Below are 16,036 nucleotides of genomic sequence, written 5' to 3' on the forward strand. Positions count from 1 at the left end.
GGGGTGGGTGAGATCTTCTGAAGGAACACATTGAAAATAGGATTGAAGAAGGGATAATAATAAGGCGTCCCGGGTATTTGAATGCCCAGTTGGTATTTTCTTAATGGTATGTGTCATCCCCAAGAAACAAAATGAGGCAATTTCCTTTTTACTTGTAAGGGTTTGGAATTCCTGTCACACCTTCTTGACTGTGGTATTGCCTGTCTGCTGTCAATCTATGCAACCTTCCTATCTTTCCCTCGACCACAACTTCTCTACTTGGGTTTTTCCTGATGGCGTATTTACCGCTTAGTCTGATATAGCTGGGCTGCAGTACCCTGTGCTGCCAGCAGATGGCCCTGCCTAACCATGGTTCTTCCCGCAACATTAAGTTATGCAGCCTTACCATTTCTGAGTGTTTTCTAACTATGGAATTCTTTTTGTCAAATATACTTCACATGAAGAAAACACATCTGGCTGCATTCCAGGTTTGTAGCAAAGTCCACATATTAATGAAACGCTTAGAATATTCTTAGGTCACTGTTCCTCATCTTTAAATTCTAAGGACCTCTGCAGCACAACTGACACTCCAAGGCTTAGCTCATCAAAGAAGCTGGTATTTTCATATTGCTCCCAAAGACATTCAGAATAAAGTTAGTATGAGTCACTTAATGACATATATTAATTAGGGGCATGGCTTCAGAAGGCGTTTGCTAAAATCATCATGGTAAATCATGTATCGCATTACTGTCACATCCTTATTTCTAAATTTACTTTTTATTTTCTAATTATGTCACTAGATTCTGGAAGCCACTATATCCAAATGTTGCTTCTTTTTATGCAATCTTATACTGTGCTAGGCTAGCACCTTAAAAAACAGCCTAAAGCTGACTCCGAGGTCATGTGTCCATCCTCTTTCCCCCTTTGCACAGTAGCCTTGTTGAGGGTCCTTGGATGTCTCTCCATCCCCGACAGATATCCTAGCCTGAGACACTACAAAGACCAAGGCAGGGCACGAGATCACCAAGGTGCAGGGCCACGATGTATGTGGGGAATTCTGGCAGGAAGACTGTGGCTAATGAGCCCTTCGTTTCTGGCCTCTAGGAAGCTCGTGGCAAAGTGGGAGCCGGCCACGCGGTGTACGTCAGGGCGGGGCTGCTTTGTTTCCGCCTGGGTACCTTGGCTCGGTTGGGACAGCTGCCACCAGGGGGCGCCATGAGTCCCTGTTCTGGGGCTGACAGTGGATGCTGACCTGGAGAGAAGGACCACAGTTGTGTTGCAGCTCCACCAGCCAGGCCAGTGGGCTTCGCCGCCCCCTCCCTCGAGTTGGCCCTACCTACCCACCCCCTTGTCTATCCTCTTGGCCCCGTTCATGCAGGTGGTCAGGTTGATTCAGCCAATCTGGGGTTTTCCCCCATGCGGAGATGCTGCAAGTGAAGCGAGGGGGCATCCATATTGGGCCTTTAAATGTCTCACATCTTTGCATTGTGGGAGACTTTCTGGGAGGAGGCGCATCCTTCTGAGACTCTCAGAGCTCATCCGGACCCCTCTGATTCTCAGCCCTTCCCCTGTGCGGCGAGGGGCCAGGTGGCCGCCCCAAGGGAGACGCCACCCACAGTTCAATTACTCCACTTGGGGGAGATTTGCACCTTTTCTTTTGGCTGCTGAGCTCACACCCCAATTTAGCCTTGAGAGCCCTCATGGCCCTGATTCTGCACCGCAATGTAGCTTCCCATGGGCCCAGGGGAGACACCATTCCTTATCTTTCCATCTGTCCCTTTAGATGGTGATGGCAGTCACCGTCCACTGTTAGAAGTCCAGGGCCAGAGCAGAGGTTCCAGGCCTCAGCACCATGATTTTCCCAATTTCCTGAGATGGGTGTGTTTGCCGTAGGGGCAGGGCTGGCTCCTGCGACCTGAGGCTTACACTGGGAGAGAAGAGAAGCCAGCCAGTGGGAATGTGGGACAGAAGTAGCAAGGAGGAATCAAGGAAGGAGAGGAAAAAGTGGATCTGTATCAGTGATGCCCTCAGGAGCCCCATTTATGGCCTCAGGACACAGCATTCAATATCGAAAGGATTCTGCACTGTTAATTTTTGGGAAGGATGACCTTCAGGCATCAAAACATCTGAAATCCAAGGAAGAGTAAAATAGATTTGTCAAAAGCTTGAGCCAAAAGAGACATCTGGGTTCTGCAATAATAAGTACATTTCCAGAACATTCTTTCACCCTAACACTGCAGGACTGGAAGTTTTACTGAATCTCAAGGTTTCAGACTGAAGACATTGTGCTGTGTGTCCCTCAGAATGTGTACTTCTCCTGCTGGGGTCAGCGTGAGCTGCCAGAAGACCACAGAGCAAACGTGCCACTCTTTCCTAGAGTGGAAATGTCATTTCAAGATTTGGAAAGTAAAATTTTACTCAAAAGTTTAAAACACAGTTACATTATGAAATAGAATGCAACATCCATAGATTTTAGAAATTAAGTTCAAATTCTCGAAAATGTAGCACTGCCATTCCTCAGTTGAAAGGTTTGAAGACACTTTTTCCTAACTTGCTGTGTGATGTTGGACAAGTGTCTTCACCTCTCTGAGCCTTGGTTTCCTCCTCTGTAGAACCCGAGAGTGATTGGATTTCCAAAGCCTCAGGGTTTTTCCTGCTATGCTTTTCTTTTTAGTAACTTTATCCATCCCTTACGTTTATCAGTCAGCGTCCTCTGGAGAAACAGAACCAGGGTGTATTTCATATCTATTCAAGAAATTGGCTATTGTGATTTTCCCAAGCCTGAAATCCGTGGGGCAGCCCCACAGTCTTGAAATTCAGTTGGAAACTCTCGAGGCAGAATTCATTTTTCTTCCAGAAACCTCAATTTTTGCTTTTAAGTCTTTCAACTGATTGCACAAGGCCCACCCACGTTTTCGAGGATAATTTCCTTTATGTCAAGTCACCTGATTGTAGACATTAAACACACCTACAAAACATCTTCAGATCAGTTCCTAGATTAAATAACTCAGTACCAGAGTCTAGTAAGTGGACAACATAAAACGAGCTGTCACACCTGTGACACACACTTCCGAGGAGGGCCCAGGAGGGCACTACCCATGGTGCTCAGAAGGACCCTACGCTTGGTGTCATGCACTGCGTCACCCTCTTGGCATGTTTGTTTTGCCCTGGACCCTGTGAATGACACAATCAGACCAGCAGAAGGGCTGGGTCTTGCTCCCTAGCCACGGACTCAGATCTTCCGACTGAGGGAGCCTCCCTGAGGAAGTTTCGTCCAGATGGGCTGGCCGGGTCTTCACAGCTTTGCAATTTCCCCAACACTTCATCTTACCCTCCTTGATAGCACTATTTAATGTCATATGCACACTAATTTTGTTTCCCTGAACTAGAATATTCATTTCTTCATGTTTATTGGAGTAAGAAATCTCCAACCTAAAATTTATCATTTTAACATTTATCATTTTAACATCCGTATTGTCATGCAACTATTACCACCGTCCATCTCCAGAACTTTTTCATTGTCCAAGACTGAGTCCCCAGTAACTACTAGCTCCCCACTTCCCCTCCCTCAGCAGCACCCCCCACAACCCCCATTCCACTCCCTATGAATCCGACTACGGTAGTTGCCTCATCTGGGTGGGGTCATAGAGTGTTTGTGTGTTTGTGACTGGCTTATTTCGCTTAGCATGGTGGCCACAAGTTTCATCCATACCGTAGCCTGTGGCTCCGCCTTGAACGCTCCACCGTGAGGGCATTACACATTGCGCTTACCCGTTCATCCGCACACAGCTGGCTTGCTTCCACCCTTTGACGATTGTGAATAATGCTGCTCTGAACATGCTGTACAAATCTCTCCTCGAGTCCCTCCTTCGGTTTTTCTGGGCACACACCCAGAAGTGGAATTGCTGGGTCATGCGGTAATTCTAGGTTTAATTTTCTGAGGACCCGCCATACTGTTTTCCAGAGTGGCTGTGCCGGGTTACGTTCCCACCAGTGATACGTAACAGTTCCTCTCTTTCCACATCCTTCAAACACTTGTTTTTTTAATTTAATTTTTTAAATAATAATGATCCTCATGGGTATGAAGTGCTATCTCATTGTGGTTTTATTTGCACTTTGTAAATGATTCGTGATGTGGGGTATCTTTTCTGGGACTTCTTGACCATTTGGGTATCTTCTTTGGAGACTTGTTTACTCAAGTCCTTTGCCCATTTCAACATTTTTGTTGTTGTTGAATTTTAAGAGTTCTTTATATACCATGGATGGTATCCTCTTATGAGGTATGAAATTTGGCCAGGAATCTGTCTAAATGTTCCATCAATTCCCCAAAGCACTTGACACCCTAGTAGATGTGCAGTGGATACTCACAAAAGAACGGTCACGAAGGGTGACAGGTCAGAGGCCAACTGAAACTACATTTGCAAAAGGAATATGAAGAACATTTTCTAGGCAGGCCCAAGACCCCATTACCTCTGGAGGGAACCCAGGAAAAAAACCCAGCCTCTTGTTCCCAAAGCATTACCTGGAGATGAAGAGGTCGGGGCAGAGAGTGAATAATTCTTGGTTTTTATTTAAAAGAAGGCAAGGAGGGGCCCACTCCCCAAACATCCCCTGAAACAGATGTGCTTGAAGGTCAGGCTATGGGAGGTCAGGTGGACAGACGGAAACTGGACGAGGGCAGCCCCAGGGCAGGTAGGCACTCACCTAAGCATGTGAGAAACCTTCAAGGGTGTAAGAACGCAGAGCACACACGACAACTGTGCCCAAACACATGTTACGAGGGGACCAGAAGTTACAGACTCCTAGCTAGCAGGTGGCACCCGTGAATGACCGAATCCCCGACCTCTTAAACAAACCTAACAGTTCCGGGTTTCTCTATTTCCCGGGAAAACACACTGCGGTGATTGTAGGTTCAGGAAAAGGGACTGCCGCATGTAAATGATGTCCATGGACACTTGGGTGCTCTTCTTTGCAAGGGGTTGTTATAAGGATACAGGAAGTAGGAGAATAGGGAGCCCTGCCCAGATCCAGGCTCGTCGCTGGGGTTTGGAGCAGCTGTGGGGGCGGCAGCGGAGGGCCCGCAGAGAGAGGTCTGCTCCCCACCAGGCCCGTGGGACGGTGAGCCTTCAACCTCACTGGAGGTGGGCCTGAAGGATGAGATGGGGTGGGCTCAATCTATTTTCTGTTTCTGCTTCAGTAGAACACCTTCTCCAGATACGCATTCAGGAACATCCCGGTGGGGTCCAGCTTTTCTCGGATGGCACAGAACTTCAAAAAGGCTGGGTACATTTTCTCAAAGTCCTTCCTGGTGCAGTTGTGGGCCTGGGGAAGCAACCAGACACAACAGGCCTTGTTCCCTGGAGCTGGCATCTCAGTGGGGCTGCAAATGGGCAACCCTGAGTCTGTATGTCTGCATACGTGACACTCCTATCCCTGGGCACACGCATGCGTGCACTCACCCACACATGCAGGCATGCACACAAAATGCACCGATACCTATCCGTGCACGCACGCCTGTGTGCACACACATCCAGGCATACGCATGCACGCATGCGTGCACACATAATGTAAAGACCCAAACCGGAGAGAGGAAGTTCTGGGAAGCTAAAGAAGGGAGGTGTTACAGTGTTAACATGAAACTCTCCACTCCCTGTGGCACCCCACAGGATGACAGTGGAGAGGGCTCTGGCCCCAATTCTACTGCTAATTAGTAAGTCTCGTTACCTCTGAGAGACTCAGTTCCCTATCTGTTAAAGGGGCTCATGGACTCCTGCCTTATCCTGCTCATGGGGTTTCTATGGGAATCAAATGCAATGAAAGATGAGAAATGTCTCTGAAAACTCCAAGGGAGTTGTCACTGAGTACAATCACCGAGCAGCTGGAACACGGATGCAGGGGGAAGCTGGGTCTGCGTAAGGCAGTGGAACCCTTCCTTCCTGTGACTCGCTCAGCCCCTGTTCCCAACTTCTGAGCCTTGGGCAGGCAAAGGACCAGGGAAGAGAGGAGCCCTCTGGGGAGCCCCCAGCTCACAGCAGCTGCCCGGCCAATGGCCCTGCAAGCCTCTCACTGGCAAACCCTACCTTGGCCCAGTGGGGCCTACCCCCGACCTTCTTCATGATGGTCTCGTAGGTCAGCCAGTAGTCCAGCCTGGGCACGTCCTTGCCATAGGGCCTGGTGGGGAGCAGAAGGAGGTGAGGCCCTGTCCCTGCCCTGAGAATCCCACCCCAGTGACGTGGCACCTTCTCCGTGCCATGCCCAGCACGTGGCGTGTGGTACGAAGATCAAGTCGGTGGCTCTGTCCGCACGACATGGACTGCAGAGATCGCGCAACCTCAGGGTTTTTGCTCATTGCTCATCACCAGAGGGATTTCATAAAGGGTTGCTTCCTCTCACATATTTTATAGCTGGCCTCTGAAAAGTATCACGAGTTTAAATATGCACACACATGCACACATCTTTATGGCATATAAACATGCCATCTTTTTTTTAATGCCATGGCATTCTTCTTTCTTTTATTTCCTTCCTTCCTTCCTTCCTTCCTTCCTTCCTTCCTTCCTTCCTTCCTTCCTTCCTTCCTTCCTTCCTTCCTTCCTTCTTTCCTTCCTGTCTAGATTTCCTTATTTATTTGAGAGTAAGAGAGTGAACGGGGGAAGGGCAGAGAGAGGGAGAGGGAGAGGAGAGAAAATCTCAAGCAGACTCACTGAGCACGGAGCCTGATGTGGGGCTGGATCTCATCAATCCTGAGATCATGACCTGAGCCAAAATCAAGAGTCAGACACTTAACTGACTGAGCCACCCAGGCGCCCCTAAATATGCCGTCTTTTTGACAAAGCCTAGGAATCTCTGAATCCCCTCATTTGATGTATGGCAAGCATGGCATATCACCTAGTTGGTCAGTCCTCACTGCCAGCCAAGTCAGACTTACAGACAGAAAAAGTGGAAGTCAAAAATTCAAATAAACATGATGCATACACATGGCAACTTTTTCACTACTGATTTGCATTCATAGGTAGGGAGAAGACAGACAGAGGGACAGATAGACAGGGTCTGAGCCTTGCCAGGAGTCTGTCCCTGCGTGAGAGAAGCTGCCTCCCATCTTTGGGACACCTTTCTGAACAGTGCATTCCTTAATTGTCCCTTCGGCATCCTCAAGGTTTGGGGTTTTTACAAGCTAGAGAAATACACCATAGTAAGATTCGAGCTGGGCAAGAGGTATGTTTTTCTTTTGCAAAGTCAGAGGAGGGTTATTGTCAACGAGAGGTGGGAAGAAGAGGCACATTTTACAAGGACATTTTTTTAAGAGATGAACTTCTTCAACGTGCCTGTCTGTAATCCTGGAGACTGCTACGTATCACTTACTAGAAAAAAGATAATGCCTCCGTGAGCGTACGGCACTGCACAGCGCCTGGTGCAGAGGGTCAGGATGGCCAAGGCACCCAGGCAGACAGCTCGAAAGCAGCGTGATCCTCTTTTCTGCTTAACCTAAACCTGGTCTCAGAATCCTTCTCAACACAGCGTTCTAGGCTCTCAGAGCCATCGACCAGAGTAGGCACACGAGAGAGCACGCCTTCGCCACTGCATAGCATCTGTCTCACAAATGGTAGCTATTCGTAGTCACATTAGCTATTAATTAATATTAATTATCGCATTACCATAATATTGTCATTCACGTAATTCACATACTACAGGTGTAGAAACCCAAAGGGGAGATATTTTTTTTCCTGCTTCCAGGACCAAAGAAGTCTCCCTAGAGAAGGCGGCATTTGAACTGGCCTTGAAAGATGGGTGACGAGAGGGGTCCTTGCAAAGCGGAGGGGCCGCCTCCCGCACCCCACCCCAGCCCACCGCTCGCAGTGAGCCGGTCACCTGTACATGATGATGTTCATGTAGCAGCTGTCCCTCTGGAAGCAGGGGCTCAGCAGGATGTCATCCCCGCGGGTGAAGCGGACCTCCACGGGGTAGTGGGCCACCATCTTGGGGTGCGCCTCCAGCATGGCCTTCAGTTCCAGCAGGGCCTCCTTGGTCTTCTCTCTGCACTCGGCCGGGGGGGACAGAACCCAGACCTCGGGGAAGGGTCTCCGGAGCCCTCACACAGGGTTCTGCACGGCCCCCCAGCCCGCGCCCAGGGATGGGAGCTCCCAGTGCCAGAGGCAGTCCAGGCTGGTGGCTCCTCTCAAAGTCCTTCTCACAGAAGGGGAGCCTGTGAATGTGCCTCATGGGGGGCTACTCCGGCTCCTGGTTTAGCCCTGGCCCCCGCCCAGTCTGGGCTCCCCTCGGGTGTCTGGCCGCAGCTGTCCCACACCCCCGGCCTCTTCCTTTTCTGACAGAGCAAAGCCAGTCTGATTCTAATACTTCCACTTGCTCTAATATCCCCCCAGTACAGCAGTGTCCCAGCCCTTGAACACAGTGCCAGGGGCAACCCCTAAGCCCTGGGCACCATCACCCCCTTTTCCTGGAGAGAGACAAAGAGAGGGGACACTTCCAAGAGAAAGCTGTAATGAGGTCCAGGGCTACAGACATAGCCTCGGTCTTCACCAGGCATCTCTCCCAAGGCAGAGCACCTGCCCCTGGCATGCTAGGTGGGCTCTGCTCCCCCGACAGATGGAATGCAGGGGACAGTCTTTCCAAAAAACAAGCTAGGCAGGAAGGCCCACAGTCCACGCCCACATGCTGTGACCCACCTCAGGGCTGGGGAGGGACTGACAGGAGAGCAGAGGGGACTCCGTGGCTGCTGTGCCCTCAGAGGCAGAAGAGCTGGGCCCAAGGGTGCCAAGAGGGGACTCGGCCTCCAGGGTGCCCCCTACGAACGGGCGGGACCGGGAACCTGGCTGGCAGTGTGTGTGCCGGGGCTGCGCGAGGACCCGGACCCCGCAGCTGGCCCGCACAGCCCCTACCTGGGGATGGCCCAGTCCTGGACGTGCTGCTTGAAGCGGCACTCGTAGGTGAAGATCCTGTGGCTGAGGTCGCTGCTCTCCTTCTTCCTGGTGAACAGGAGCCAGAAGAAGAAGCGGTTGATCCAGCCCACGAGGCCCGGCAGGAAGGAGCTGGAGGGGCAGCGCAGAGGGCAATTCATGATCATATGATCGGGGCCCCCACGTGGCTCGCTCGGTTCAGCATCTGCCTTCGGCTCAGGTCATGATCCCAGGTCCTGGGATTGAGCCCCGTGTTGGGCTCCCCGCTCAGCAGGGAGCCAGCTTCTCCCTCTCCCCCGCCCCCTGCTTGTGCTCTCTGACAAATAAATAAAATCTTTAAAAAAATAATCCTGTTATTCAGCATTTAGCGAGCCCCCGAGGTGCGCTTACAAAGCATGGTCTCCCCCTCCCACCCCTGCCAGAAGCCCCTTCTGGGGAGCCCACCAGCATGCTCCTACTCCACTACCCAGGACTAGCTTGTTTTCAGTGTTTGGGTTGTTTTCATTCTTATTGTGGTAAAAAATACATAACATCAAATTCACCCTCGTAGCCGTGTTTAAGTATGAAGTTTAGCAGTGCTAAGTGTATTCACGTTGTTGTGGAGTGAGTCTCCGGCATCTTGCGGAGCTGCCACTCTGTCCCCTGAGAACAACTCCCCACTGCCCCTCCCCCAGCCCCTGGCAGCCCCCATGCTGCTTCCTGTCTCCATGAATCTGACTGCTCCAGGCACCTCCCAGAAGTGCATTCCTACAGTATTTGTCTTCTGTGACTGGCTTCTTTCCCTCAGCATCTTGTCCTCAAGGTTCATCCATGTTGTAGCCTCTGTCAGAACCTCCTTCCTTTTTAAGGACGAATAATATGCCATGGTAAGTACAGACCACATTTCGTCTATCCATTTATCCATCGGACATGTGGGCGGCCTCCACCTTTTGGCTATTATGCATAACGCTGCTATGAATATGGGCGTGCAAATTATCTCTTTGAGTCGCTGCTTTCAATTCTTTTAGATATATACCCAAAGGGGACACAGGTCCTGAGGCTGGTTGCAGGGACCTGTCTGGTCATCCCATTCATGAACCCAGTTCCCGCCAGCTCGGGCTCCTCCGAGTTGAACTGGCTCTAATCGCATCAGTGGTGGCTCGTGCCTCTCCTGGAGTCACTCTAGACGCCTGGTAACATGGCTTGGTCTGGCTTCTCCCTGCCCACATTGGCCTCTGCTTAGAGGCACCCTCCCAGACGCCTGTCCCTTGTCACATCCCTGCCGTCTCACTGTCTGTCAAAAATCCATCCCAGCTGCTCAGAGCACCTGGTGGGGGTTACAGGTAACAGCAGATTCAGGGCCTTGCATCCTGCCACTTGGGTGCGGCACAGAAGCCGTAGTGAGAAGAGAGGGAAGTGAGGTCTAGTAAACACCTTTCAAGCAGACTTGACATTGAATCCTCCAAACAACCCAACTGTTGCTAGCAGCTCTACTTTATATATGGGTAAACTACAGCTCAGAGAGGCTGAGCGATTTACCCAGAGTCACACAGCAGGAAAATGAAGAGGTGAGGATCAGAGTCCAGGTCCCCCTGAATCCACAGCTCATGCTGCTCCCATGGTCCCAAGATGCCCAGTTTCCTGGGACTCAGAAGGGGTACCTGGGTACCTGCCGCAGGGGTGGGGTGCAGGGAGAAGGATGTCATCTGTTTCAAGGCAGATGCTCTCTGGTGTCTCAGAGGCCAGCTGGCTGCAGTGGGGCTTTCGCTGGCCCCTGGGCACAGGGCTCTTCTAACCAGAGTTGCTGAGCTTGGCCTTGGCCCTGGCTCACCCTCCAGGGGCCTGTTCCCAACGGACAGCCTGCCTTTCTGTCCTGGTCAGCTCTGGCCACCACCATCACTCCTACAGGGGACCACCACTGAACTCCTCAGAGACAGGCACCAGGTTTTTCATTTGGCGTTTCTTACACAGATCTCCAGAAGCCACTCCTAGGTACCAGGCACTGTTCGGGGCACTGGGGACCGAGTGTGATGGGACAGACAGGGTCCCTGCCCTTGCAGGGACACAGGGACACAGGGACACATTGAGTCTTACTGTGAAGCAGCCATTAAACCACCAGGTATAATCTGTTATTCACTCTTCATTCCCGCACCTTAGGGCATGCAGCTTAGTGAGCTCCGCCGAGCTGCAGGGGCGAGCCAGGTGGACGCGGTTTCCAGAAGCAGCTAAGCCAGAGCCACGTGGGCTGAACTCCGAGGCTGCGGAGCTCTCACAGAGCGTCCACTCAGGCCAGAAAGGGCAGCAGTGATTTAGAGCCCAATTTACCTGGGTGCTCACTGGGCTTGGGCTCCGCAGACACACACACATAAGCTGCCGAGAGGCTGTGATGGAAGGTGGAGAGCGAGCCTGACCGGGCATGTTCCACTCACTGCCAGCCATAATCTGCTGGTGCAGTAGCCCCCTGGCACGCTTCCTCCCGGCTCCCTGTCCCTTCCCTGCTCAGATGAGTCCCAGCTTGCATTTCACTCTCCTAACACCTTCCAGGTGGTTAGTCACCCCAGCGTGGGTCCCATCTGATGCCACCTGTAGCTCCCCTACCCTGGGGAGGGCCAACTCTTCCCCAGATGCCCGGATGCAGGCCTATGGTGCTGAAGGTCTCAGCCGCGTCCAGGACTGACAGGAATTCCAGCTAGTTCCACAGGGCCTGTCGTCAGTGCCACCCTTGATGGGCTTTTCTGACCTTTTGGTAGGGAAGGATTTCTTGACAAGACACGGAAGTCCCCAAGGTAAAGGAAGAGATGGCCAAATTTCACTATATTAACATTAAATACGTCTACACGTCAAAAAAAAAAAAAAGCCACAAAAGTGAAAGACAACACAAACAGGGAGACGTTGCAACACAAAAAGTGAGTGCCCAAAATATATCAGTAAAACCCTACAGAACAGTAAGAAAAAAATACCCACTCAAATTTTAAAAAGGGCAAAATACATAAAGAGGTGCTTCAGAGGGGAGAAGTCCGAAGGATCAATAAAATGAAAAATGGTGCACCCTTACGGGTAAGCATGGAAATAAGAATTCAGACCAAAGTAAGATACTATTTAATTCATGCCACATGAAAGTGTAAAAGCCTGACAATTCCGATTTTGACCGGCTGGCGCAGCACAGAGAATCTGACAGTGCCCAGCGAGGTACCTTGGCATAACCACTTGGGAGAACAATTGGATCTGGGGACACTGAAGATACTCATACTCGATGGCCAAGGAATTCCACTCAGGAGTAGTCCACTCATGACAAACTCCACTCAGGACAAAAATAAAAATGCACCAGGAGCAATGGTTGAGAATGCTCACAGCAGTACGGAAAAAAAAAAAATCCTAGAAACCACCCAAATATCTTAGTATGGATAAACACATCCTGATAAATGCCCACAGTGAAAAACAAGTAATTACAGCTATCCATATCAACATGGGTAATTATCACTATCAACACTGAATTACCAAATTTATTATTTCAGGATTCATATAACTAAAGTGTAAATAAAAGCAAGGGACTGGTAAGCATACAGTTCAGGGTAGTGATTACTTCTTGGTAACCCCTTGGAAGCTGTGATTTGGGATTTCACAAAGGACATGCCAGTTGTACTCAAGTTGTGTCATTTCTTAAGCTGGTGGTCACCACGTGGGTGCTTATTCCATTATTCCTTATACTTTGTTTTCTGTATTATTTTGCATGTATAAAATACTTCAAAAAAATTACATGATGCCATTCCATGTCTTGGCTGGATGCAAAGTTACCATTCAAGGCCCTGTGAAACCTTCCCCACCACTCAGAGTTCCACTGGCAGACATGGGGCCTGAGCATGAACAGAGATCTTAGGCTGGGAAGGAGGTAGAAAACAGGACAATATGTGAAGATGTACATATCACCTGGGAGCCAGAGAGTAGAGCCTGGGCATTGGTCCTTCTAAAAAAGCTCCTCAGGGGATTTGAATGTACAGGCAGAGTTAGAAATCACTGCTCTAGACCCAGGAGACAGACCCAATTCACATGCATAAAGGCCAGGGTGTTACTCTTCTCAGGGACCACATCCTCAACAGCATATAGCAGATGCTGGAAGAAGGTAACCTTGCATTCCTACCTGATCCAGAGCAGGAACTCCAGTAAATAGAATCCGACGGCATAGTCCCAAAACCAGTTGGCAGAAGAGGAGGGGGGCTGGGAAGAAAAATCCGTGATCAGTTCAGGGCCAGATCTCAGCTGCTTTCATATACATAGACATATATATATACATACACATGTACATTTAAATTTTAGTTAACGTACAGAGCAGTACTGGTTTCTGGAGTAGAGTTCAGTGGCTGCTTTCTGACCTATGCATCACAGTGCCCCTTAGAGATGTGTCCCAGGAGTGGCTGCACATGTGTGTGTGTGTGGGGGGGAGGGGTGACCCACCTACCAGGACAATTGAAAGCCTCACTCGGTGACACAGCCAAATCTCCTGCCCCTTTCATTTCATGTGTATTTATGCATGTACATATTTTGCACAAGACAAAGATGTGCATTTGTCCCTTGTCTTCTGAGCCCGTGAAGCAGGTGTCCAGCGATCCCCATTTATGAAACCTATGCCAGCCCCTAACATACAATGAGTGTCATTGCTTTTCCTTGACTTGTCCCGTGAATGTTCATCCTAAGTGATGGCTTTGTGCTTTGCTGAGAAGCAGCCCATTTGCTAAGGACATGGGGGAAAGACAAAACTTGATTCCTTCACCTGTCCAGTTGGGGGTGGGAAAGACGGGGCTGTCGGAGGGAAGGTGGGGGTGTATTAGGTGGTTCGTCCAGGTATAGCCCAGCTGCCTTGTACTCTATCTTATCCTATCCTGTTCTGCCAACACTTCCGCTCCCCTCTCCCTCATCTAGGCTGTCCCTTGACCTCACTCCTACACATCCCTACTGTGGTCACCTGGACCCTTATGGGACCAACTTTCCTTCCTCCTTCCACCCTCCCGCCTTTTCTGCTTCTGTCCTCATGCTCAGTGATGCCCACTCTTGCTTTCCCTCTCACACCTCACTGATCATCAGCACAATGACAAATGTCAGCTTCCCTGGGGACTGCAGGCTGTGTGTGAGGGTGGGAAGGAATGGTGCTGTTGCTACCTTGTTGGTGTGGTCCTGGTAGATGACGCTGACGTTCTCGCTGTGTGGGAACCAGAGGAAGCGGAAATACTCGGATTTCTTCAGGTGGCTGTCCAGGTTGTTCAGGACCTGACCTCGGCAGAAGGAAAAAGGGAAGACTGTGTTGGTTACAGGATGATGGTGGGGAAGTACTGGGAGTCAGGGCCTGGGGGTGCCTCAGTTTCTCCCCATCAAAAGGAAATACTTAAAATTGCCCTAACATTGTCAGATGACATGGAATGTGGCTTGTAATTCATTGGACATTAAAATGTTCCTTTTGCATGTTGACTTCCCCAAGCAGCTCACAGGATAGAAATGATTTCTTATTTGTCCTGGCTTGAACAATTCCTAGTTATATGAGTTTGGGCAAGGCACCTAATTCCCTGTGCCTCAAGTTCTTCATCCATAAAATGGGACTAATAACAATACCCATGTTGGGACTGGTATGAAGATGAAATGCATTAATGCCTCGAGAGTGCTTACGATGGTGTCACAAATATGGTAAGCACTGTACAGGTGTAAGCTGCTGCTGCTGCTACCCTTACATTGTCATCACCATTATCCTTTATCCCCATAACGCCCCTCACATCATGGGTCCTTAATAAAATGAACAGAAGAATCTCGCCGTAATGTGACTCATCATTGTACTCCTGGAGATGACATCAGAGAGCAGATCATGTCTTCCTAAAACCCATCGGGCAGATAGAGGACAATTTCTGAGACAAGGGTAGACAGACTGGGCATTTGACAGGGAGCTGGGAGGTTGAGGAAAAGTACACTGGTCTTGGAGTAAATTCTGGACTTGAGTCCTGGTCTGTAGCTTACAGTCTGCATGACCTTGGAGGAGCCATGTACCCTGAGCTTTGGCTTTCCTATCAATAACATGTGAGCATTTGTGCAATGAAATGACATAACCTATGTCAAAGCTCCCAGGTACAGTGACTGCCATGTGGCATGTGGCCAAGTAACAGTTTGGTTCTGGATTTGATCAATGCTAGCACACGCACACCAACCAGTCCTATTCCCCAAAGTCCCTAGCTGTGACTTCCAGAAAGCTTTGAGGCCTCTGGGTAGCATTTCTCCATCTGTAGAATGAAGACAGTAATACGTTTCCTTCCCTCCTTCAAGGGATCTTGTGAGGAGCAGAGGAAATCATGGATTTAAAAGCACTCTATAAGCTGTGTAAACTCAACATTTGAGTGAGGGAGGACAGAGTGTCAGGAAAAAAAAACTTCCTGACCAAGCACACTGTGGGGAATTTGGTACCCAGTACAGATAAAAGGCTGTATCGAATCATGGGTTAATACAGTGTCTAAAGAGGTTGGTGAGCTTGAGGGAGGATGGCCACATCTGATCAGGAAGGTGAAGTCAAGATGAAGCACTGAGATGAACCCATCTAGAACTTAAGTCTGGAGTGTCTGAGGGCAGTGGAACTTTGGAATTCTGGGTCTTTGTCATGACTGTCAGGGAGGCCCCCTGACTCACAAGCAGTGCATGGTAGAGCCAGGGATACAAGGATGGGTGGACGATTGTTGCATTCAAGTAATGTGGCTTTCCTCCTAACCCTCCCCCACTCCACCCCAGCCCCAAGCTGTTGGTCCCCTGTTGTACTCTGCAAATGTCTCCCCAGCCTTCTCCTGTGACCCACTGCTGCTGCTGTGATATAGCCCATGCCCTTCTTAGCTGTCACCCATACTCTTGCACTGGCCCTCATAATATCCCCCCTTTCTCATCTCTCCAGACAACATCTCCAGAGAACATCCAAAGCACAGCTCAGAAGCCCCAGCAGCTCTCTATTTCCTACAGAATAAAACCCACACAACTTTGTTCAGCGTCCAGATCTCTGTCCACAAACACTGTCTGATATAACAGTTACTGGCCACAACTGGCCATTGCGCACCTGAAGTTGACTTATCTGAGCTGAGATTTGTATAATTCAAATGCTCCTCATAAAGCCATCTCCTCCCATCCTGAGTGGCTTCTACATATATTGC

General features: G+C 49.9%; 1 protein-coding gene across 1 annotated transcript in view; it reads right to left on the bottom strand.

Moving 5' to 3' along the window:
- Nucleotides 1-4,524: 4,524 nt before the first annotated feature.
- The window catches only part of LOC123777422 (L-gulonolactone oxidase), a 31,208-nt gene continuing 19,696 nt past the window's right edge, over nt 4,525-16,036 (bottom strand). The window contains exons 7-12 of the mRNA XM_087866606.1: nt 14,025-14,132; nt 13,009-13,085; nt 8,874-9,023; nt 7,846-8,010; nt 6,060-6,150; nt 4,525-5,301 (exon numbers count right to left, since the gene is read on the bottom strand). Coding sequence (XP_087722732.1) covers nt 5,173-5,301; nt 6,060-6,150; nt 7,846-8,010; nt 8,874-9,023; nt 13,009-13,085; nt 14,025-14,132 — 720 coding nt within the window. The 3' untranslated portion in view covers nt 4,525-5,172. The remainder of the gene's footprint in view (nt 5,302-6,059; nt 6,151-7,845; nt 8,011-8,873; nt 9,024-13,008; nt 13,086-14,024; nt 14,133-16,036) is intronic.

The sequence above is a fragment of the Ursus americanus genome, chromosome 13 (assembly GCF_024610735.1).
Source record: "Ursus americanus isolate L20-20 chromosome 13, mUrsAme1.1.p, whole genome shotgun sequence".
NCBI lineage: Eukaryota > Metazoa > Chordata > Mammalia > Carnivora > Ursidae > Ursus > Ursus americanus.